General features: G+C 34.5%; 1 protein-coding gene across 1 annotated transcript; it reads left to right on the top strand.

The window, feature by feature from the left end:
• Positions 1-564: 564 nt before the first annotated feature.
• On the top strand, positions 565-4,336 carry LOC126708435 (protein MAIN-LIKE 2-like). The gene is made up of 2 exons (XM_050408229.1): positions 565-675; positions 3,569-4,336. The coding sequence occupies exons 1-2, from the start codon at positions 565-567 to the stop codon at positions 4,334-4,336; spliced, it is 879 nt and encodes a 292-aa protein (XP_050264186.1).
• The last annotated feature ends 20,596 nt before the right edge of the window (positions 4,337-24,932 follow it).

Below are 24,932 nucleotides of genomic sequence, written 5' to 3'. Positions count from 1 at the left end.
GTCAAAATGAAATCTTAGTGTGTTATAAAATGATTATTATCAAGTAGTTTTGAATGGGGCTTTCGATGATATTGAGATGCATAATTGAGCTAAATGGATACATTCTATAATTTGGTTTTGATAACATAGCTTTTAGTTTAGTTTGCTAAAGCAGCAACAAAGAATTTGATTTAGTTTCATTTCTGGTTTTTTGGTTTCTGTGCCTGTCGATGAATTATTTGAGAATTTAATGACATTGAAAGGCTCAATTGAGAATTGTGATAAAATAATTCTAATCAAGGAGTTTTTAATGGGTTTTGACGATTTTGAAATGATTGAGCTGAATGGATACATTCTCTCTGGTTGGGTAGATTGTGGTATTTGTAGGTCAATTGTGTCGCATTTTTAGTTTAGTTTGCTTTCATTTTGTGGTTTTAGATTCTATGCCTGTTGATGAGCGTCTTTTGAATTTAATAACTTTGAAATGATCCGTGTGGGTAATGTAAATGCCATATTTGTAGTCCTTGGGTACTTGGAAGTATTGCTGAAATGAGAAATGTGAATGGTTTGACATTTTTGTACAGTATGGCTGCTGCAAATGCTGGACAGATTAACCATGCGCAGCCTGGCCCCATTGACACGTCAGTGTTGACGTTGCAGCCCAACCATCGATCAGAAGCCATTTGGAATGGGCAGGTAAAACACACCACTAAAGATTTCATTTTTTTTTTTGTGTGGTGAATTTTGTGTGTGGTGAACTTAATTACCAAATACCCTTAATTCACAGGGATTGCTGAAATTACAAATCTTCCTCCTAATTACAAAATTAACCATAACTAATAGAGTTAAAACCCAAATCAGAAACTGTTTTATCTCTAAAACACAAATATTAGAACTTAGGGATTTGTAGTTGCTGTTGTTTCTTACTAGTTGTGAAGTTTTTAAAACAATTTCAGACAGATGAGGTTGATCAAAACCATTTGGATTGGACGGGATTAGTTTTTTCTTGTTGAATAGTATATGGGTTTGAAGAATATTTCAGTTGTTGTTGCTGCTGCTATTTCTTTACTGGTTGTGAAGTTAAAAAAAATAAATAAATAAATAAATCCAGATATATGGGGTTGATGGAAAATTTCAGGTTGTTGTTTTGACTTGCTTTTGCAGGTTAAGAGTGTCTTGAATTTCTACTGCTTTTGCAGTTAAGAGTGTATTTTATATATACATAGAGAAGCATGGATCAATGAGATGTGTATTTTAATTGATTGTTGTTGGATTGAAAAACTGAATGAGTTGAACCCAAGCTTAGTGCTCTACGAAATCCTTCAACTAATTAGGCTTTGTTGTATTACTTAGACTTTAGCCTCTGTAACAGCAATTTTTGTAGCTTTAGAAGTGTACCAAGTTCTTTTCCACGAATTAATGCAACTCTTTGAAAGTGGAGATTAAGAGTAAATATATAGAAGATAGTTAGGATCAAGCCATAATACAATCACTGTTCTAAGCATCAGTTATGATTTTGGGGAGATTAACTGGTTTTCAATTCCCAATTTCATTTGTTTTCTGTTTGGAATTAATTAGATAATGAAGGGATTGAACTTGAGTAATTGCTAGTTTTCAAGGAACTTAAGCTCTAGATTTTAACTACATATGATTTGATCAAGACATGGGTTGTTAGCTGATGCTGTTAAAGGGGAGTTGGTTACTCATATACTTTTTCAGTTTTTGGCAGCTTAGAATTATAGTCTATTGTGGCTTTGGTGTTTGCTCTCATTGGTTTAATTGCAGATTGCAAAGATCTATAAATAACAGTATTGGTTGCTGGAAAGGGTTAGGGGGAAGGTTGCTCTCATTGGTTTAACTGCAAACTGCAGGAGCTGCCATTTAGGCTAGAGCTTATGGCCCTCTTTGACTAATTTATGATATCTCTAAATTGTTGGACATGGTTGCTGTAGCTGGGATTATCGCTCACATATAGAACTTATGGTGTTTGTTTTGTATTGAATTTCTTGATATTCAGACTTTGGTTTTACGTTTTCCAAAATTTTCTATGGTGAAGTGACAGATGATTTCCTGACTAGAGTGTGCCAGCAAGACATGATTTAATAACTAGATAGATGACTTCCTTGGTTATTAGAGTTGACCACCGTTTTGATTCCAAATGCTTATTTTATTCTATTGACTGTGAATGCACGATTTAAGTTAGTTTTATTATTCTACTTAACCTTTACTCTTAATGACTTTTCTGAAAAAATTCATGTTTCCCCTTTAAACTTGTGGCAAATTGCTCACTGCCCCTGAATGTTGAAGGACTGTCTATCCCTGGAAAGTTTAACTATCAAAACAAGTTAAGGCTCTTAGCTTGATGCCATTCTGGATGCCTTTATGAAGTTTCAACTGCTTTTGTAGGTGGGACTTTTTTTATTAATGTAATTGTTAAGCTTAATTACATATTTTCAATAATAAAAAACACTGATTACAGGAAATAACTGTTAACATTGAAAATTTATTGAACATGTAATTGAAGATCTGAAGTAAAAAAGAAAAAGAACTGCAAAATCTGTTAGTTCATTTTATTATAAGTGTCAATCATCAAGACTTATTGTTGTCAATTAATATTTACGCCAATGTTTTGTACCAAGGTCAGTATTTCTTTTTTTTTTTCCTTCATAGGGCTTTTTTTTTTTTTTTTTCCAGCTGAGACACAAACTAATTCCTAAACACACACGCACACACTTTAATTACACTCTCTCACCAAGCTCAAACACATTACTTAACCCAAAGTATTACTACAAAATAGAGATTTGGAAACTATATGTCGGACAACCATGCATAATGTGAGTTAAAGAAGTTCAAAAATCTATAAAAGAGAACATTCACTGCTTTCATGATCCAATTGCTTTAGGGAATTGGAGTTCAAACAGGATCTGCCATACAAAATCAGAATTTGATAGCATTATCTTTGCTTCAACAGTGCCATTGTGAACATGCTTGGCAATAAATTGAAGTGGTTTTCTTAGCAAGTTAGCAAGATAAGTTTGGTAGATAAAGAAATGTCGTGAGTTGGAGCTAGATAGTCGAAAATGAAAATATTTGTATTTTAATTAGGGGGATCCTTCTAATAAGTAAGTCTTTTTTTTTTTTTTTCTTTTTTGGGTTTATAAATCATATTTTTAGGAAGGCTAGTGTTTTTGCCCATCAAATGGAGCCAAATGAGAGATTTAACACTATCTCTTCCTCACTAAATTTTCGTTTTAAATCACAAGATAGAGAAGGGATTAATTCCCTCCCCCTGTGATTTGTTTCTAAGTCTTTTCTTTCTATGAATATTACATGTTTATTTAGAAAAAACGAATGTTAACATTGATGCCAATAAGAGATTTTATGACCTAAATATTTTTAAAGTATAATTTTCTTAGTTAGTATCAAGTCATTAACTAGCTTTTAGAAATTAAAAATAAGTTGTATGTTTATAAGTTGTATGTTAATCCATTGCCCCGTTAATCCATGGTGGGTGTTATAAATACTATAAACAACTTCTATTGCACTCAACTTGCTGTCATATGTTAATCCATGGTTATGTTTTGTGCAGGATCCAGGGTCCCTTAAATGTCGTGCCTGTAGTGAAGAGTTCTCGAATCGAGAGCCAATGGTGGATGATCGAGTTATTGACATCATTAAGGCACTTGGTTTGGAGGGACTTCTCAGGACTCCGGGTAGAGAGATTGATCATGGCCTGATAACGGCCTTAGTGGAGCGATGGCGGCCCGAGACTCACACATTCCACATGCCGCATGGTGAGGTCACCATCACATTGCAGGATGTGGAGGTTCTGCTTGGACTTCCTGTTGATGGTGACGCTATAACAGGGAGCACACAAAAAATATGGGAGACTGTGTGCGATGAGTACCTTGGCTTTCGACCTGCCAATGAAGACCATCTGGAATGTAGTGGCCAGAGGATTCTCATCAAACGGCTTTTGGAGCAAGTTGCCCATCCACTGCCGCCTAATGCTGAAGACGATGAAGTGCATAGGTACGCACGATGCTACATCCTAGCACTATTGGGGGACACAATCTTCATGGACAAATCCGGTGATAGGGTGCATCTAATGTGGGTGCAGCAGTTGGAAGACCTTCGCAACCCACGAAGGTATAGTTGGGGAAGTGCTTGCCTTGCATGGCTGTACCGACAGTTATGCAAGGCAAGTGATAAGAAAGCCAGTCAGATTGGTGGGTGTTTATTGTTGGTCCAGTATTGGGCGTGGGCCAGACTCCCCTTTTTGTGCCCGGCAGTTGAGCGTGGCCCACCAGTGGGTGCTTATGGTCCTCCAGTGCGTGGTCCACTGTCCCTTAAGTAAGTCTGTACCTTAGTAACTTCATTTACAATATGTGATCATTACCCCATTAAACTTACAATCATGTAACTTAAAATTTAAATTTTTATTTTTATTTAAAAGGGTTGTACGAATCATTTATGTCAACATTTAAAAATGTTAAACAGAGTTTCAATATATATGATTACGAATCATTGTACGAATCATTTATGTCAAGTAAGTTTGTTCCTACTTCAAGAAGAGTGTTCAAAGGGCTAAAGGACTATGGAAGGAAACTTGTCAACCTAGAACTTTTCACACAATGTCTTGTGGATTGGGTTTCTGAGAAATCATGTGCAGATTATGTGGATGGCTTTTGGAATTGCAAAAAAGTAACGTCTTTGGCTTGTCTTGGTTTTGATAGTTGTTTTTTCATTCATTCATGGAACTGGGTTTGAAATTATGGTAAAATTTTAATGTTTTTTTTTTTTTTTTTTTTTTTGGATTTATCTATGTGGGTCTATAACTTCTACTAAGGCTGGGAGTGCAATGTTATTTAGTTTTCAATTTTTTGAGTTATATGTGAGGTCTGGTAAACTGAGTGCGATTTAGATTTGCTAAGAAATTGTTTGATGAAATGTTTGTGTGAGTTGTATATTTTAATGCATGAGTTTTTTGTCTGAGATTTTGAGCAACTAAAATGTTATTGTGACTGAAACCTAACTCCCTATTAATCTAGTGAAATGGTTGGATTGGGTATAGTAGGGATTGATGGGTTCAATTTATTTGAGTAAATGTGATATGAGTATCTAATATAAATATTGTCATTGACATTGGTTCCAGATTGTGAATGACTTTCAGTTTTAGAATGCTAATGTTTAGATGTCATAATGTAGGAAAATTTTGGGTATAATGTAAAAGTAGAATCTTTATCTTTAATCTAATTTTTACTCTTTCCAATTATTTGTTATTTGTTATTCTTTCCCTTTTGTTATTTGTAAGTAAACTAAAGGATCAACTTGGCTTTGTGATATTTTATGTCTACTACCGTTTCTAGTACCATTATCTAGTGAGGGATTGGGGTCCTGGTGATGGTGATGGTGATGGTTGATGGGTAAAATGGCTTAAACATTGCAGTCAAGTTTTTCCGGAACCATCATTTTATTCTGCTAAGCAATCAAGTTGCTAGCTAGTTTTATTTTATGTGTGAGTAGTTATGGAAATGTGCTTTTAGAGCAATCAAGTTTTACAGCTAAGCCTTGCCTATCACATGCGGCGCACAATTTCGATTTGGTCGACCTCCGGATTGTAAAATTTCTATTATCCTTTGCTGCGTATATTATCAATGCATGCTTCACCGCATCTTTATTTGCAAAAGTCAACCCTTTAGAAAAATGCATCCCATCTTCCCAAGTAGAGACAAATGGTATCTGAAGACGTGAAGGATCAACCATATCTTCCCAAGTATTTGAGTAGAATGACTCAGCAGGAGGTCTGTAGCCAGTGGTCGTATTTCTATTATACTGGACACCAATATCATCATTTGCATCACCTTCATCATGGTCCTCCATATTTTCCTCTTCAAAATTGGGAACGACCTCATGTTCATCCACATCGTTCTCAAAGTTGCCTTGCTCAATCCTCTCTTCGTACTCATCCACAACCTCAACATTTTCACCATCATTCGCAACATGATCTTCGTCTTCGTCTTCCTCCTCTAAATGTGTCTCTTCACGATAGAGGGTTTCACTAGTATTAGCAACATGATCTTGAGATGGGAGCGTATAACCTCCCATCGTATACCCTTGTGCAGTATACCCTCCCATCGTATACCCTCCCATTGTAGTGCATCCATCATCTAGGGCTGTAAATTGTAAAGCCGTAGTTGTTTCTTGCACCACCTCAGTAGTGTTATCTGCAGGCGCCTCCAAACTTACATACAACTCAACAGCATTTACTTGGGGCATTTTCTGGATCCTATTAAACATCATCTTTACATGTTTATCTTCTTTGATCGCCATATACCCATAATTTATCCGTTCATGAAGGACTTCTTGTGGGTAACGATAAATAATCTTGATGTCATACCAAGCAGGATTCAATTTCAATTCGTCCATTATTTTCCTCTTCAAATCATTCAACGTCTTCAACTTACGACGTAACATCATGTAGTAGCATTCGATACCCTCCCCTCTAAATGGGAATCCGTCAATCCCTTCAGGATTGTGAAGGGGTCCACCGAAGTATACATTTATATCAATATTCTTCAAAGATTGTGAACCTATTAGAGAGCCAAGCCAAGGAAATTTATGTTAGTGACATATTTTATCTCTTTCATTTAACATCAATTACAAAACTTTTTCTATCTACTCAAAGTACAAAAATTACAAGGGATCTAAAAGTGTAACAATTGCATATACTCACCCCACATCACATACAAACACACTCAATCATTATAATTTCGTACTCAAACAAATAAAAAAACTAAAAACAAAACTCACCCCCATTACAAATTTTAAACTCAGCTCTAACAAAAATATAAATAAAAATATCATCATTCCAATGCTACGGAAATTAATGGCATACCCTATTACACTACTATTAATGAAATAACATAGAGCAGGGTTCATCAGACAAAAGAAAAAAAAAAAAATAAAACACTAATGTGAATATGATCATGATCAATCAAATTAGACATATCATCTAATTTGAAAATCAAGGCATTAATATACAGTGAAATATACTAGATGTGATATACAAACTCAAATTTTGACTCTGAATCATAAAAATCATACAATAAAAAATCCGTCATGACAGTAAATTTGTTTCGAATCTGCTAATATGTCATCAGCTTTATGTCATCCAGAAAATGGAAAAATGCTACCTGCTTAATTAGGTGCAACTGGACCGGTGACCCAATTATTTTCATAGCTTTTACTGTATTCAATAATGTCTTTCTCATGGTTGGAATTTCATAAAAGTTGGAGGTTGCACAATTCTTTGAACCTGTTTCTTTTTTCTTTCCTTATGTGTCTATTATTTATATATTTATATAAATATATAGTTGTATAAATATATAAATATAAATATATAGTTGTATAGATATATAAATATAAATATATAAATATAAATATATAGTTGTATAAATATATACATTTATTTATATTTATATAAATATATAAATATAAATCTATATATTTATATAAATATATAGTTGTATAAATATATAAATATAAATATATAGTTGTATAGATATATAAATATAAATATATAAATATAAATATATAGTTGTATAAATATATACATTTATTTATATTTATATAAATATATAAATATATAAATATAAATCTATATATTTATATAAATATATATATATATATATATCTATATATAAATATATTTATATTTATATTTATATTTGCATTTAGTTGTATAAATATATAAATATAAATATAAATATAAATATATTTATATAAATATATAGTTGTATAAATATATAAATATATTTCTATAAATATATAAATATAAATATATATAAATATAAATAAAAAATATATATATAAATATTTAAACATATAGTTGTATAAATATAAATATATATACATATTTAAACAACCAACTAATATACATAAGGAGCCCTGCTTGGGCTTCCAGGCCGGTTACTCAAAAAAAAAAAACTAATATTATGAAACAAATCTACATATTTAATACAAACAAATATAAATATTTAATACAAACAAATATCTTATTAGGAAACAAATATAAATAATTAATACAAACAAATATTTTATCAAGAAATGGCATGACAAATTCAATGCAAGCAACACTTTTTAAAGCAGCTATATACACTAAACAACCAACTAGATAGTGAGGAGGAGACCCTTACTTGACATGAGGATGAGCAATATACTGTTGAGATTGTATCAGAGTGAGAGGAGCAATGTTTTGCTGCTGATGTATGAGAGTTTATGAGAGTTGTATTATGTTTTGTGAGAGTTGTTGAGAGAGGTTTTGTGATAGAAGTTGCTGAAGGTGTGAGTTGTGTGAAGCAGTCAAAATATTTTCTGAGAGTTGTGTGAGACCAAAAATACAACACAGTAGCTGTGACTTCATGGCACGCCCAAAAGAGACCAACTCCAGACTTGATGGCACAACACCAAAAATACAAAGTACCTGGTGTGCAGAGACAAACTCCAAACTTGATGGCACAAGACCAAAAATACACAGTACATGTGCAGAGACAAACTCCAGACTTGTCTCTGCAGAGACTTCATGGCACAAGACTAAAAATACAAAGTCCAAAAATACACAGTACATGCAGAGACAAACTCCTCCAGACTTGATGGCACGCTCAAAAAGAACCTGCAGAGACTTGATGGCACAAGACTTTTATACAAAGTCCAAAAAATACACAGTACATGCAGAGACAAACTCCTCCAGACTTGATGGCACGCTCAAAAAGATCAACCAAAACTACAGTACCTGGTCAGCTATACAGTAGGCTTGACTGTGTAAAAATCAAGTCTCAGAGACTCGATTTTACTTTAAGTAAATCGAGTCTATGAGACTCGATTTCTACGTGTTCTCCACGCAGAAATCGACTGTCTGAGACTCGATTTCTATGTGGAAATCGAGTCTCAAACACTCGATTTCTGCGTGGAGAACACGTGGACTTTTTGGCATACAAAACCAGATAAACCGAGCCTTAGAGGCTCGATTTAGAGGCCCTAAATCGACCCTCTAAGGCTCGAGTTGTTACAATCCCAAATTGTTTGCAAACGGGGCCAACTAACTGAATAGTTAGTTTTTAAATGCTAGTTTCCTACAATCTCCGGAATAAAACAGTTGGGTTTAGAAAAAGACAAAAATTAAAAGAAGGAAAAAAAAGGGGGAAAAACCCAAAGAATTTATTAAGTTGCACATGGGTTTTTTTGTCTTTTTCTTCATTTAGAGTTTTCCCTCCATTTATTTTATTTTATTTATTTTGGAGAGAACTTTTTGATGAGATAAGGGTGAAAACACCTGAGTCCTACCAAAATTTTTTTCCACTCCTCCCTTCAACCAAACACTCACTAAAAATATTTTTTCTCCACTTTTCTCTCTCTCTCTCTCTCTTTTTTGATTTGTCTCTTTTTTTTTCTCAAAAGATTATTGTGGAGGGAGATTCTAAACTATATGTTAATGCTTTAAATTCAAGTTTAATGTCTGTTGAGTGGTCAATTTCCACCATGTTGAGTATGTGATTGAGCTTAGCAGAGGTTTTGTTAAGTGTGTATTTAGCTAGGTTAGGTGAGATACTAATTGTGTTGCATAAGTCCTAACTAATTTCCTGTTGTTTATAAGTTTTTTGAATTTTGTAACAAGCACCCTCTTCCTCGTGCCATTTCTAAGCAATTGAGAAAAGATATTGCTTTTCTTATTCGTTAATGAAATTGGTTTTTTTTTTTTTAATCAAAAAGAAAAACCAAAAAAATCAACTCAACTAATAATTATCAAGCAATAAAATCCCTTAATGATGAGGGCACCCGATTTGTTTAATTATGAAGCCTTTTTATTTATATGCCATACACAACATACTAAGTTAGAGTTTGGGGACCATGGCATGCGGTAACCTTCCTAGAATGTTTTAAGTTTATCCTGCAAAAAAAAAAAAAAGTTTGAAACTATAAATAAGATGAAATTCTCAACCAAAAAAAAAAAAAAAGTTTCTCTTGCATTCAAGGATAATTTTAGTAAAATACATGAATAGCTCCCCCAAAAATATTTATATTACACATGGTCTTATATTATAATCTTTAACTATAAATTTTTATCCATTCTACTATTTAAGGGGCTTTCAAGCTAGCCCCAAGATGTGGACTCTTAAGTCTTGAATATTCCAAAATATCCCCTCCCTAATCACGTACAGGATTTCAATTAAGGGGATAAATTTGTAAAATAAAAGTCAACAATTTAAAACCTCCCACTAAACCAACGTTCTTTATAGTTTACCACATCCTAATCTCTTATTCTTTATTTTTTTTGAAATTGAACAGATGTACTATGTTTTATGTTCAATTTAAAACTCCTAAATTTTATATAATTTTTTGAGAAATTCTTTTCAAAAATAGTTTTCTAGTGTTTTCTCAACCTACAAAGTTGCTTGGCACTCATTTGCTATTACCATTTCTGTCAAACAAACAATTTAAAAAAAAAAATTGCACAACCCATTCAAACCTTGCAAGACCAAACAAATCAAAGCTACAATCCAAATTCGATCAAAATGTCCAAAAGGAAATTAAAAGAAAAAAAAAAAAACTAATACAGTGGATATGGATTATGCACCATCAAGTCGAATCAGACTAAGGACATGTGCCATTCGAATCAAACTTGAGCTTGGCGCCTCAACTAACCACTTCATCCTCGTGAGACTCAGAGGATAGGGTGGTTCAAATCTCAGAGAGAGAGAGAGAGAGAGAGATGGGTTTAAAGAAATTATTATTTAAATAGACAGTGACTTTGAAAAATGATTATAAAAACAAAAAACACCTCAAAAGATGTTTTGAAAAAGAGAAGTGTTACGTCCATAATATTTTTACAACAAATCCTAAGTTATTAATAATATGTTATTATTGGTTCTAATTTGAACCTATCACTGAAATTACCTTTTTTTTTCTACTAATAACAACCGGTAACAACTTGTCACTTAAGATTTGTTGTGTAAGTATTGTGAAAATGTCGAAAACATAACATTTCTCTTTAAAAAAATCCGCTAATTTTTGGAAAACAGTTTTTAGAATTCAAAAACTAAACACATCTACCATTGGTAGGTCTCACCGTTTTCGATATTTAAATTCCAAAAAAAAAAAAAAAAATCAAATTCAGCTACTAAACAGCTCCGAAGAGTTTAGAGAGTTACAATATATTGCTCTCTCTCTATATATAGAGTCACTGAGTCAGTGTGGCAATTTGATTTACAAAGCCTCAAGTGAGGCTGTTGGAGCTGGAATTTGGGTGATGCTCGGTAAAAAATTAAGAGTGAAAGGAAGGATGTTGTAAATGTTCTTTTAAGTTGCATGTATACGGTTTTTTTTTTTTTTGGACACGTTATTCATAAAGAAAGTTACACCATCCTGCCCAATTTAGGCCCATCGGGCCTGATCCTCTCTCGAGTGTGCTATCCCTTAAGATTTGTTTGGTCAAAGTTTCATGTTATTCCTTACTTTGGATTGGTATGGTTTTGAATTTTACCATCAATTTGTAAGTGTTATATATAATATTTATTTGAATGATCAAAAGACTTGGAGTTGTTCTTAATCTAGTTCATTGTTTCCTCATTTAATTTAACTATTATATTCTATAAGTTGGGAAAATGTTTTACTTTGTATAATTTTTTTATTTAACATAGACCAAGGAAAGTTAAATACTTAAGAGTCAAATTCACTAGTTTTGTCTTACCTATAATCAATTAAATTCATAGTACTACCTTTAGAAAATCAATTCTTGTATTCTTATTGCTAGATCATCCGACTAAGATCATGTTTTCCTCATCAACCAAATCATAATTCATCTTCAATTAAATTAAATTTTTTAATTTTATTTTGTCATTTGAATTACTAATCAGTACCCATTTCAGTAGATTCAACCTCGGACTCACTAAGTCATTATTTCACAACAATCATGCATTTGGGAACGTTATTGAAGTCACAGCATGATCAAGAGAATCTCTGGTCAAAGGTGAGATCCTTTTTTTCTCTTTAGATTCTGCATTTTATAAACAACTTCTTTCTTTCAAAGTTCTAGATTTAGTTCCTTTTTGTTCTTTGCAGGCTCTTTCATTTTTAGTCCAAAAGTTTTGTTCATATAACTTATAGAAAAGGCGTATTTGCAAAACACTAGTTTTCTCAATTCTCTTTCAATACATTTGTTCACATGTGATTTAGTTCACATTAGTTTAGTTTTCATTAATTAAGAGAATTCTATGATTAGGTCAATTTTGATTAATGAATGATTTTTTTCTCCCTTTTTCATCATATTTGGTTGGTTTTGACTTTTAAAATTTTAACTTATTTCTTTTCAAGTTGTAGTATAATCTTTCGTAATTACTAATTTAAAATTTTGAAATTCTTTGATGAATAATGCTAGAGATACAAACTATTTTACAAATTTTTTTACAAATTGCTAATGTGGTGAGTGATTATTGCTAAATGAAAAAGTGATATTAATGGTGGACCTAAATGAAAACTAATAAGAGTTGGTCACATCAACTTTTTGTAAAAATGTTATAAAATAGTTTGTATTTGTAGCTGTGGGGGTAAAGTTCGCCAGTCAACGTTGGGCCATAGTACCTGTACTAGGCCCAACCACAATAAGAAGCGAAGACACGGGCGGAGGACCCCCCATCCCAATCATGTTGGGCCGGGCTTGCTTAGGGGCGTCCGAGGAGGAATACCTCCTCGGATGTACCAAATGGGAATCTGGTTCACTCCCTTTACATGGCGAAAGGCCATCCAATATCAAGGAAGAGTGCATGACGTTTCGGGGGGGGGGGGGGGGGGCAACCACAATTGCCGCATTAAATGCCAAGGAGCAACTTTTCCAGCCGCATTAATGTGGAAAGGACAGGAGAACAGGATTATCTTGGCCAGTGCAACTCACAGAAAAGAAGGAGGATGTCCTATGGGACAGGCACTCAAGTAGAAGCCCAGATGATTAACAAGTGTAGGGTCATTATCGTAGAAAGGATGCTATATAAGAGAAGAAAATCCCCATGGTCAGGGGATCGCAAGCCAGAGGAAGAAAAACAGAGAAAAGAGAAAGGAGTTGTAGGAAAAAGCAGAAAATACAGCCCCACGGACTGTTATCCCAAAAGCTTAGAGGAATATCCCCACGTCCAACTGGTTGCATGGCTTGTTCGTAATTACGTTCACGCTGTCAAGACCTAGTTCTGTAACCTACTTTCTACAAATTCATTGTTGAGGGACTTTTGGGCCAGAATCGCTCGCCTGTTGGGCCTGAGCCCCAAAAACCGCCCCTACAGTAGCATTACTCTTCTTTGATTTAATTTGATTTGATTTTTCATTTAATTTTGAATTTTATTTTAAAATATGTTTCCTTTTTTTAAATATGATATTTTCTTATGTATGTGTGTATTTATTGCATCAATGCAAATAATGTGAGTTCCCATTTGACCAAGAGTACATTCTTCAAGAGGGACCCTGGTCTGTTGATGGAGCTTTACTAGTTATGGAGCGATGGACCCCTAACCTCACACTTAGCCAAATGCATCTAACCTCTGCCACTTTGTGGGTACAAATACACAACCTCCCACTAGAATACCATGATACTGATCTTGCTCATTTTCTTCGAAATTTGTTGGGAGATTTTGTGTCTATTGACTGACATCCCACCTTTCCACGAAACATACGATTTATGAGAATTCGAGTTAAGATTGACCAATGGCTTCCACTGATAGTTGGCTTCATTCTTAAAAGGGATGATGGGCAATATACTTGGGTGGAATGTAGATATGAAAAAGTCTTCAAGATTTGCAAAAGATGCAAAATCATTGGTCATGCTCGCTCACAATGCCATATGGACATGTTTGATATAGAAGAACTTTTGAGACCAAGCTTATCGAATCCAAGTTCAATACCCCATGGAGTTTGCTCTCGATCTTATGGAAGTAATGTACACTGATGACATCAAAGCATTTTGTAGGCATCCAAGCTATAGGACCATAAGGGTTAGGTATGATTCTAGTTCTAATCCTAGTCCTACTGAACCCAACCAACCTTAAACACAACCAATACATCAGCACTCAAATCAAACTAAAGCACAACCAGCACACCAAACACACCAACCCCCAAATCAACATTCCAATACACTACCACATCCTCCAAATACCACAACAGCCCACCATTACTCTACTCATTCCAGTTTTGATAGATTTGTGGTAACCAATTTAGATGATTTAGATGTACATCACCAAGAAGCTAGCCACATCAATCCTAATAGTCCAACATATGATAGCTTTTGGGGAAATAATCTTTTTATGGACTCAAATAATGAACTTGACCCACCAAACACCCCAATCACCCATCCCATATCAACCCCACAACTGACCAAAATGCAAATCAATCTAAATGTTGGATGCCACTAGAAGTCTCTAATCTAAGATTTGTTGATGTTGAAGAAGGTTATAGTGGATGGACTAATGCAGAAATTATTAATATGGATTGGGAACTAGCAGCACCATGCAACATGGACTGTGATGACTGCTTGAATTTCTGTGTAGAGCTGTTTCTAGTGAACAACCCAGAGGCTCATAAGGATTCAAGTGAAACAAGGTGGAATAAACATTCCCATTTTCATGTGGGAGAGAGTAGTGGAACAGCAAATGATTTGGATGAAATCCAAATCACAACTAGTATTCTTATTAGGATGGAACAAGCTATTCCACAGGAGAGCACATGGAATCAAGAAATTACTACCTGGCGGAATTCACACAGCAAAATGCATAATTTGGAATCAAAAGCTAGTAGGAGCATTGACAACCCATTTTTAATAGGAATAGAGATGATGGTATATCTATCTAATACACAATCCCCTGGCTATATTCTTAGTCTGGTTCAACTACTTTCTCAGAACACTTTACAATCAATGGGCCTCTTTTTTCAACAATTGGTCCCTCTGTTGTTGTATAACATCTATTCTACTCAACCTATCTACGACTCAAATCCAATAACACACTCACTTCTTGGAAGGCAAACAAGAATTGCAGTTGAAGACATTGTTCCAAGTAGGACTACATCAATGGAAGGATTATCTCCTTCAGCAACACAAGCAGATTATGGCTTAAGACCATCCTCCCCTAAGAGACAGCGTGAAGAGGAAGATGGAGAGACAAGCAGAGTTAATAGGAGAAGATTAAGTCAAGAGCAATGGAATTTTACCAACAGTACTCGCAACTTAAATGAAGATGCTGATCTAATAATTACCTCACTTCAAAACATTGAGTTTGAGAATAATGAGTTTAGTCTTAGACTTAGGATCACAAGGCGATCATATCAATTTCAAGAGACTAAAGTTATCTAGAGCAGACAGAATGCAAGAATTGAACATCAGCAGAATATAGTTACTAATCTAATACAACTTTTGTCAAACATAAGGCTTTCGAAGGCAACCCAAGAAAGGCCTCCGCAGCAACCATGAGGACATTGGTAGGGAACTATAGAGGCCTCGGCAATACCTCTGCAGTTCAGCTCATCTCAAAAATTGCTAAAACTACCAACCCTTCTATCTTATTTTTAATGGAGACAAAGCAGAAGAAAGGAAGGGAAAAGTATTGGACCCATTAGTGGAATTTTGAAAAATCTTGTGAAGTAGAAAGAGTAGGATTATCTGGGGGGGGGGGGGGGGGGGGCTTTTGTTATGTTGGAAAAAATATAATTTTGACTGTATTAGATGCCACAAAAAATTTCATCCATACTAGAATGAAACATCCTACTTTTGGTTTGTGTTACTTTACTTTTGTTTATGGCCATCCAAAAACCAGCAAAAGAAAGGAAGTATGGGACCAACTTGTTTCCTTCCAGGAGAATATAAATGGACCTTGGATTTGGATTGGTGATTTCAACCCAGTGTTATCCAATGCAGATAAACAATAATCAACCTCCCAAAATTGCCCAAGAGCATCAGATTTGCATACTTATTTACAAGACACAGAAATGATACCATTACAATCAACGGGATTCAAATACACATGGAAAAATAAAAGAGGTGGGGATGCTCTAGTCCTGGAAAAATTAGACAGAGTGTTTATTATGCATGGTTACATAGCTTTGAACATTGCACTCTTGAAGCCTGGCCTATCATGGTATCTAATCATGCACCACTAGTTTTAGACATCAACAACATTCCCATCTACCGAAGAAGGCCGTTTAGATTCGAAGCTATGTGGCTAATGCACCCAAGATGTAAACAAATACTCCAGAAGGAATGGCAGAAAAAAAAATCTTAGGTTCCCCTACTTACATCCTTAAATCCAAAATGTGCAATGTCAAGCAAGCATGCATCAGTTGGAATAGAAATGGATTTAGAAATTTGCACTAGAAACTTTCCAAAATAAAGGAGGAGCTTACATATATACAAAACCATAGTGACACTCCAGAAATCGGCCAACAAGAACGACAAAAACAACAAGAACTCCAACAACTTCTAAATATGGAGGAAGTGTTTTGGGGACAAAAAGCAAGGAAGGGTTGGACAAAAAAAGGTGAGAGAAATACTAGATACTTCCATGCTATTGTTCGCAAGAGAAGAGCAACCAATCGCATCATAAGACTTACGAACCACTCAGATCAATGGATAGATGAAGATTAGAAGTTAAGGGAAGATATACAACAACATTTCCAAAGTATCTTCTAATCAAAATCAAACAAAAGTACAGAGAGTATTATGGAGGTCTTGAATACATACACATTACCAGGACTCTCGCACCTACATCGACAAATATTGGATAGGGAGTTCAATATAGAGGAGATTAAAGAGGCCGCTTTCCAATTGGGTTCCTAGAAAGCACTAGGCCCAGATGGCATTCTTGCAATGCTTTTCCAGAATTGTTGGGATACAATGGGACAAACAGTAATACAAGCAACATTATGCTTTCTCAAAATAGGCTACATTTTTAAGGAACTTAACAACATGTTTATCACTTTGGTTCCTAAAAGTCTCAATCCAGAGGAAATCAGTGAGAACGGACTTATTAGCATATGCAATGTGGCATACGAAATTGCTGCCAAAGTTTTAGCAAATAGATTAAAACTAATCATTAATGATCTTATCACTCCTCATCAAAATGCATTTGTTAAGGGTAGATTGATCACTGACAATATCATCTTGACTCACGAATTACTCCACACAATTAAGAGGAAAAAAAAGGGAAGACTTCATTTCGTTGCACTGAAGGTGGATTTGAGCAAAGCTTATGATAGACTAAATTAGAATTTTATTGAAGCCACACTTCAGAAAATGGGCTTTAGCCAGCAATGGACTCAATTGGAAATGCAATGTGTCAGCACAGTGACATACAACATTCTAGTCAATGGAACTCCTACAAAAAAATTCAAACCCAATTGTGGTATAAGGCAAGGTGACCCACTATCACCATACATATTCATTATCTACACAAATATTCTTTCATGCATTCTGTAGGATTTAGAAGCTAAATGCATGCTGAAGGGAGTGGAAATAAATAAAGGGGGGCTTCCTATTTCACACTTCATGTTTGCGGATGACATTATCATCTTCTTCAAAGTTGCCAATCAAACTACAGACAAGCTCAGCCACCCTTCAAAGCTTTTGTGAAATGTCGGGTCAAAAGATAAATGGCACCAAATCAGTCGTGGTGGTTAGTCCTAATTGCGATGAGGCTATAAAAGAAGACTTAGCCAGAAAGTTAAAAGTAAACATTGCAGCAAAGATTGGGAAATATTTAGGGATCCCAGTGGACCTAGGAACAAGGAGAGAAATTGGCAACCAAATCATTGATCAGCTACAGATTAGACTTCAAACTTGGAAATGTAAACTCTTATCATTTGCAGGGAAGCTAACTCTTATAAAATCGGTCATGCAAGCCATGCCAATATATTCTATGTCGATCCATAGATTACCAAAAGATACATGCAATAGAATTGATAGAATCATTAGAGATTTTTGGTTGGGAAACATTGCAGATGTAAGGAAATTACATACCATAGCTTGGGATACAATTTGCCAACCTAAGGAAGCAGGAGGTGTAGGTATTAGGAAGACAGAGCAATTCAATCAAGCCCTCTTAGCCAAACAATACTGGAGAATAACTCAAATCCTCAATCATTACTAGCCACTACTCTTAAAGGAAAGTATTTTCCAAAAGTTCCTAACCTTTAGGGTATGGAAAGATGTCCAACTACTGCATCCCAAATATGGAAAGGAACATGGAGGACAAAAGAAACACAACTTTCAAGAGCTAAATGGCAAGTAAGAATGGGTGATAGCAATAAATCAAGGGATCCGCTATGGTATAGACCTCGTAATGAAACAATATTGTTAGAATGCCGACTTGACAAAGGCATAGTTCGAGATCTTATGGATTCTGAAACAGGTACTTGGAAAGTTGAGCTCATTGCAAATATATATGACACAAGAGTTGCATGAGAGAGTATAAATACCCCACATTCAAAGTTTGGAGCTCCGGATAAAATTTTATGGTCTCAGTTAAAAAAAGGGACATACAAGGTGGATGAAGGATACAAATTGATTACTGAGGAGAAAGATGGGATAGCTAATTATGTTATGAATGGAATGAGTTGGAAAAATCTTTGGAAACTAAAAATCCCATATAAAATCTGTTTGTTCTTATGGAAATTATTACACAATGGGCTACCGACTAGAATGAAGCTAATCATAAGACAAATTATTATTAGCCCCAAATGTGTAATGTGTGATCAAGAAGACGAAACATTGGATCATCTTTTCCTCAAATGTCCTTTTGCTAGAGCTTTATGGTTTGCCTCGCCTCAGAACATTAGATCTGATTCTATTCCATCTATTCGACAAATACAAAGCAGGTATTGGACAGGAAGATAACATTCTTACAGATATTAGTGCCACTCTTTGGGTGATTTGGACCAACAGAAATAAGGTTATATTTGAAAATAAAATTGTTGATGTTCAACAAGCCATTTCAAGCACTAGAAACCTCCTGACAAAATGGAAAGCAGATTTAGATGATTGTATCCAAATTGGTTCAACAACTGCTGTAACTATTGGAAACCAGATTCCATGCCAAAATCAGAATTGGCAAGCAATAATAATAGTTGACACAAAAAAGTGTTCGCGCAAAGGTAATTGGAATGGAGGTGCCTTTGTGATCAAAAATCGTTTAGGCCAGTTCGTTTGTAAAGGTTGTTATTCATGGCACTCCTGCAACGATGAGAACAACTTGTTATCCACAACCAGAGAAGCATTATATGAGGCGTGGATGCAAGGTGTCAGGGAGGTAATCCTTTTTCTAAAATTATATCAAGGAGTGAAGCTAATTCAGACACATTGCTTGACTAGCTTAGAGAACGTCCCCATCATGGAGGATATTGCGACATTAAAAAAGATGATTAATATATTCACATCCAAGTTGCTCATCAACTGGTGCTCCAAGAAGTTCAAGAACTAGCAAACATAGCGTCAATATGTTTTACAAGGCTCTCCTAGATGTGATTTTATTTGGCGGTAACAAAAAAAAAAAATGCAAATAATGTGTAATAATTAGGAAGAGGGATCCAATTTTTATTTTAAATTTGCATGCCTATAAGGAATCCAGATTAGTGGAACCTTTCTTAGAAAATCATTATGAGATCTGAAGTGGAGGCTGATGATCAACCAAGCTTGGTTGCCAAAACACTTGTACCCTAGCTAACTCCAAACCTATGGTCTCGTTAAAGTTAGATCTCAGCATAGGGGTTCGTTCATTATGGAATCTCCTATTGCAAGGGGAAGAGAAGAGCAGATTCAAGGAATGTGAGTGAACTTGGAAGAAGAAGCGAAACTATTGAGAGTTGAAAAGACAATGGGAACTGATGATGGTTAGTTAGGCGTTTATGGAGCATTAAAACCATAAACATTTTCTAGTTATAAAATAAATAAAATTAAATTAAAAAAAAAAGGGTTCAACCGATCATTGTAGGGTTTTTGCCTTAGGTTTCTAGCAACTAACCTAATCATAGAATTCTCTTAATTCTAAATTGAATTCTCTTGTTTAGTTCATAGAATTCTCTAAATATGATAAAAATGGAGAAACAATCACTCATTAATCTAAACTGGGAAAAATGCTCACACACACCCCTGAACTTTGAAGTAGTGGCCAAAACACCCCTTAAACTTTTTTTTGGCCAATTTACTCCATAAACTTTACATATCTACCAAATAAGTACCTCAGTTAGTCTACCATTAAAAAACTAATGGAATGGTCACGTATATCTCACCTGAGCTTATATATATATATATATATATATATATAAATCAAACCCAATCCCAAAGAAAAGCAAGGTCTCCGTGATGTAGAAACCAAGTGGTTCCAATTTATATTGAGAGTACCTACCCCATAGATATATTGAAATTGGTGGGCCTACATAAACATATAAATTCGTAGGCAAACTAACAAAATAGTTCAAGTATATTTAACAGGAGTTTGGATTAAGTCTAGTGTCCAGTAACACTAGACATGTTGGGATTGTGACACGTGTTCATTTTTTGACACATGTCACCATCCCAACAGGTCCAGTGCACTGGAAGCACTGGATCCAAACTGCCCCCATTTAACAGTTGCTTTATGCTAGTTTAAACCAGAATGAAGTTGTTTATTTTATTTTGAGATAGAAGCTGTTAAAATGTTGAAGGGCTTACCAAAGCTTCAAGACACAAGAACTTGGTCTGGGTATGGTTTTTCAAGAAGGAAGAAGCTGCTAAAATATCGAAACTTGTTCACCTAATTGTGACCTTTTTCTTAAAAATAAAAAGAACTGGGTATGGTTTTTCAATAAGAAAAACTAAAGACTTTTAAGGAACCAAGAACTTGGTATGGGTTAGGCTTTTTGAACTAGGAAAAGCTTAAGATTGTAAGAAATGAAGAACTGGGTTTGGCCCTTTTCTTTTTTTTCTTTTTTTTTTTTTTTTTTTTTTTTTTTAACTCATGTGAGAGACACATGACCATTCCGTTAGTTTTTTAATAATAGACTAACTGAGGTGCTTATTTGGTAGGTATGTAAATTTTATGGAGTAAATAAGCCAATAAAAAAGTTCAGGGGGTATTTTGGCTACTACTTCAAAGTTTAGGGGGTGTGTGGGTATTTTTCCCATCTAAACTAGGTGAAATAAAGTGATTACTTGATTTTTGCGGTAATTAGAAGAATGTGTTACTTGGTACTAATATTAAGAAAAAAATTAGTCTTAAGTGTTGTAAAATAGTATATAATACATCCATACACACATAAACAACCGTCATTCTCAAAGTAATTAAAAACTTGAAAACTCATTCAACCACAAAGTTTCTCATTTTTTCTTATAATGGGGGAATTAAAAACAACATTAAGTTGCCTTGCGAGAGGTTTTCCTCATTTGTCAACAAATCACAATGTCAATTTATTTTTTGTTGCATTTAGTTTAATTGGTGATTTGCTGGTGCCTTCTCGGTTTGCATGTAATTAAACCAAATTAATCAACTTGGGTAATTGAATTAATCAACTGGGGTCAAGCTATCTTAAACCAACAATATTAATTAGCAGCATGTCAAAGAATACTTTTTTGAGTGGTCACATTAATGTGCCCTTCCTTCTAGCTTATGGTTGATTGATTAGCTAGATCGAAGTAATTAATCGTTAATTCATTGTTCACTAACAGGTGGAGTTATAATTACAGTATTTTTTTTGTGTGGTCCCATTAATGTGCCCCTCCTTCTAGCTTATGGTTGATCGGTTAGCAGGGTCCAAGTAATTAAACGTTAATTCATTGTTAGCTAACAGATGGAGTTATAATTATTTTTTGTGTGGTCAAATTAATGTGCCCCACCTTCTAGCTTATGGTTGATTGGTTAGCGGGATCAAGGTAGTTAAAGTGTTAAACATTAATTCATTGTTAGCTAACAGATGGAGTTATAATGGGACATTTTGCTTCTTTCATTTATTTATTTTATTATTATTATTATTATTACACTTGAACTGAGTTATGAACAGTTTGGACTTGATTTCAAATATATATTTCTTTATGTTCCTACTTATTTAATATCGAGTCAAGTTTAAGCTTAGCTCAGACAATCCTTCTTTATCCACCTTTTAAGTGTCCTCCTGTACATCTTCTCAAAAAAAAAAAAGTGTCTCCCTGTACCAAATGATAAACTACACCAATCTAAAATAAGATTGATGTAATAAAAAATGCTCCAAATCCATATCATTTTAAGGTTTTTTCTTTTGCTAAACAACAAATTATATATTCTAAGTTTACTTAAACTTCAATTCAGTCGTGTTATTTTTGATTTATTCATTTAAGCCCTTCTTCTTCTTATTCTTCTTCTTTTTTGAGATATAAGCCCTACAACTTTGACCTTTATTTAATGTAGTCCTTTCATCTAGTTCTATTATGTGGGTTGCCTTAAGTGCTAAAAAAAGGACACCGTTTTGACATATTTTAGTTTAAAAAATTCAAAACCTAATAAAAATAGTATCAAAAACACAGAAATCAAAATCTCAAAAATGTCACTGCTTTCAATTTCACTTGACTAAATAAGCTGAATTAGAAGAATCCATGGGAAAAGCTCTACTTTCAATTTTCAAACATAAGATTTCCATCGTTTGTAGTATGAACTGGAACCTTCTGTTAGAGTTGTTCATTTCTATGTAACGAGCAAAATGTTGGGACCCAAATAATCTTATCAACAATATTAGCAATCCAAAATAACAATCACACATAAGAACACAAAATTTACATGGAAAACCCCTTCTCTTTGAAGGGAAAAAATCACAGGACAAACTCTAAATAATTTTACTATTATCAAATCAATTACAATAATTCTTGTGTATATCTCACGGCTAAAGAAAAAAATCTCTCTTATTCTTCTTTGCTCTCACTCACACAAATTATCTTTCTCAAAGGCGGCAACAATTTGCTCTCTCCTCGTTGGCTATCTTCTTGACTCAAATTCCATTAATTGTCCTCAACTATTTTCTTTTCTCTTGGGATAACTCCAACCTTAATCAAGTAGTCCTCTTTTCCTCTAGGAATAGCTCCACCTTAATCAAAGCAATCCCTTCTCTTCCATCTTAATTCACACAAGGAGTCACCCACTAAATCAACCAAGCTCTAATACCACTGTTGGTCTTTTCTTTCACAGTATTGTGCGCAACTAATCTTAATAGAGTTAATCGAATAACTCCCAATACCTATCTATCAAGAAGGTTTCATTCTTCATCCTTCATGAAAGCTCAGATTTGTGTGAAAACACAAGAGCTTGTTTAGACCCCCAAATTAAAATTACGGCTAGATTTTTTTTACTCTAACTTAGACTAAGTGTGGAGTAAGAGTAAATGAGCGCAAAAAACTGATAACACTACCCTAAGCCATATTCATCCATTATCAACGATATAAAGTAAAGCTTAAGAGTAGGGAAGAGAGATGCAAACACAATATAACACCGAGACGTGTTATCGAAGAGGAAACCAAAGAATTCGGCGAACAACCTCTCCGCCGCCCTCCAAGCGATAATCGATCCACTAGAGAATAAAGTTGGAGTACACGAATAACATAAGACCCTCTAAGCCTAGTCTACCCAATGTACTTGAACCCTCCAAGCTCCTGCTACCAACTGGCTTCTTGAAACCTTGTCTTCTCTAGCTTTCCCGGATCCTGCAATACACCCAATTGCATCCGCCAATGATTGGCTCCTTCCAATGCTTACCAATAACACCAAAACCTCACTTGACACTCAGATTGAGTGTGGTAAGTGTTTGGGCTATCAACCTCTCAAGGATTTAGATATAGAGAGGTAGGAGTAGAGAAACCATAAGGAAATGTGTAGATGATTGTAGGTATAAAAATCTCTAACTCTCAAGTGTATTTTCTAGGGTTTTCTCTCTAAAAAGCACTCCATACAATATGTGAGTAATGAAGGTATATATAGTTTGAGTAAAGACTTGGTAAAACAAACATGACAAAATTAGCCAAACAGAATGTTTTGAGAGTATTTCGCGGGAAGGCCTTACCCACGAGACACTCACGAAAACTCCAGGCTGTCGTAACTCTTCGCATTCCAGTCATGTGCTTTACACATGGCTGCTTCGCGGGTTAGCTTCTCGCGAGCTTCTCGTGAAATTCACTTGTTCTTCATTTTAAGATTGAGTCTTTTCACTCTCTCACACTTATCCCTCACAATTAAAAACCACATAAATACAGGGAAAAATGATTGAATAAAATTACAATCAAATTTTACATGGAATTAAAGCCAACACAAAATAGTTGTAAATCGCAACTTTACAATCTCTCCCTTTGGCTATTCCATGACAAAACCTCTAAACAGACTCTAAACTTAAACGTGAGTTTGGGAACATAGGCAAAACTCACTCACACTTAATTCTAGAAGATGTGAAGCACTTGCACCGTATACACCTGTATCCTAAAACACTCACACATAAACAAAACTTTCATTAAACTCATGACAAGTTGAACACAAGAAACGTATGGGAGCAAGTGAAATACGATCAAGATATTAAGCAAGATATAAGCTATGAAGCGTAACTTGATCAAACATGAATAGTCATTAAGGAATGACTACAATGAACATTTATCTAGTAAATGATCATCTGGACACGTAATGAAATTAAGAGCAATGCTAAAATTAATTGCATGTCCAACAAGCATGATGCATTAAAGAAACTAAAGCTAAAAGGGATAGAAATCAATAAGCATCAAGAAGGCTATAAAAACCAAAATACACATATAGTACTAAAGATAAACTGAAATTTAAACTAAAGTACTATAAAGCTTTAAAAGAAAGTAATGTAAATATCCATAAGTTATAAAAAATTTAAAAAGTAAACTTAAAGTAAACTACTAAACCACCTAAATGAACCAATGC

Source organism: Quercus robur, chromosome 12 (assembly GCF_932294415.1).
Source record: "Quercus robur chromosome 12, dhQueRobu3.1, whole genome shotgun sequence".
Lineage (NCBI taxonomy): Eukaryota > Viridiplantae > Streptophyta > Magnoliopsida > Fagales > Fagaceae > Quercus > Quercus robur.
This window is presented reverse-complemented; position numbering and strand designations above follow the sequence as displayed.

What these genes read in the sequence shown, in the direction of transcription:
- LOC126708435 (XM_050408229.1), top strand. Translation starts at nt 565, where the DNA reads ATGGCTGCTGCAAATGCTGGACAGATTAACCATGCGCAGCCTGGCCCC. An exon ending in AAGCCATTTGGAATGGGCAG is followed by an intron (nt 676 to 3,568) that starts GTAAAACACACC and finishes TGTTTTGTGCAG; the next exon opens with GATCCAGGGTCCCTTAAATG.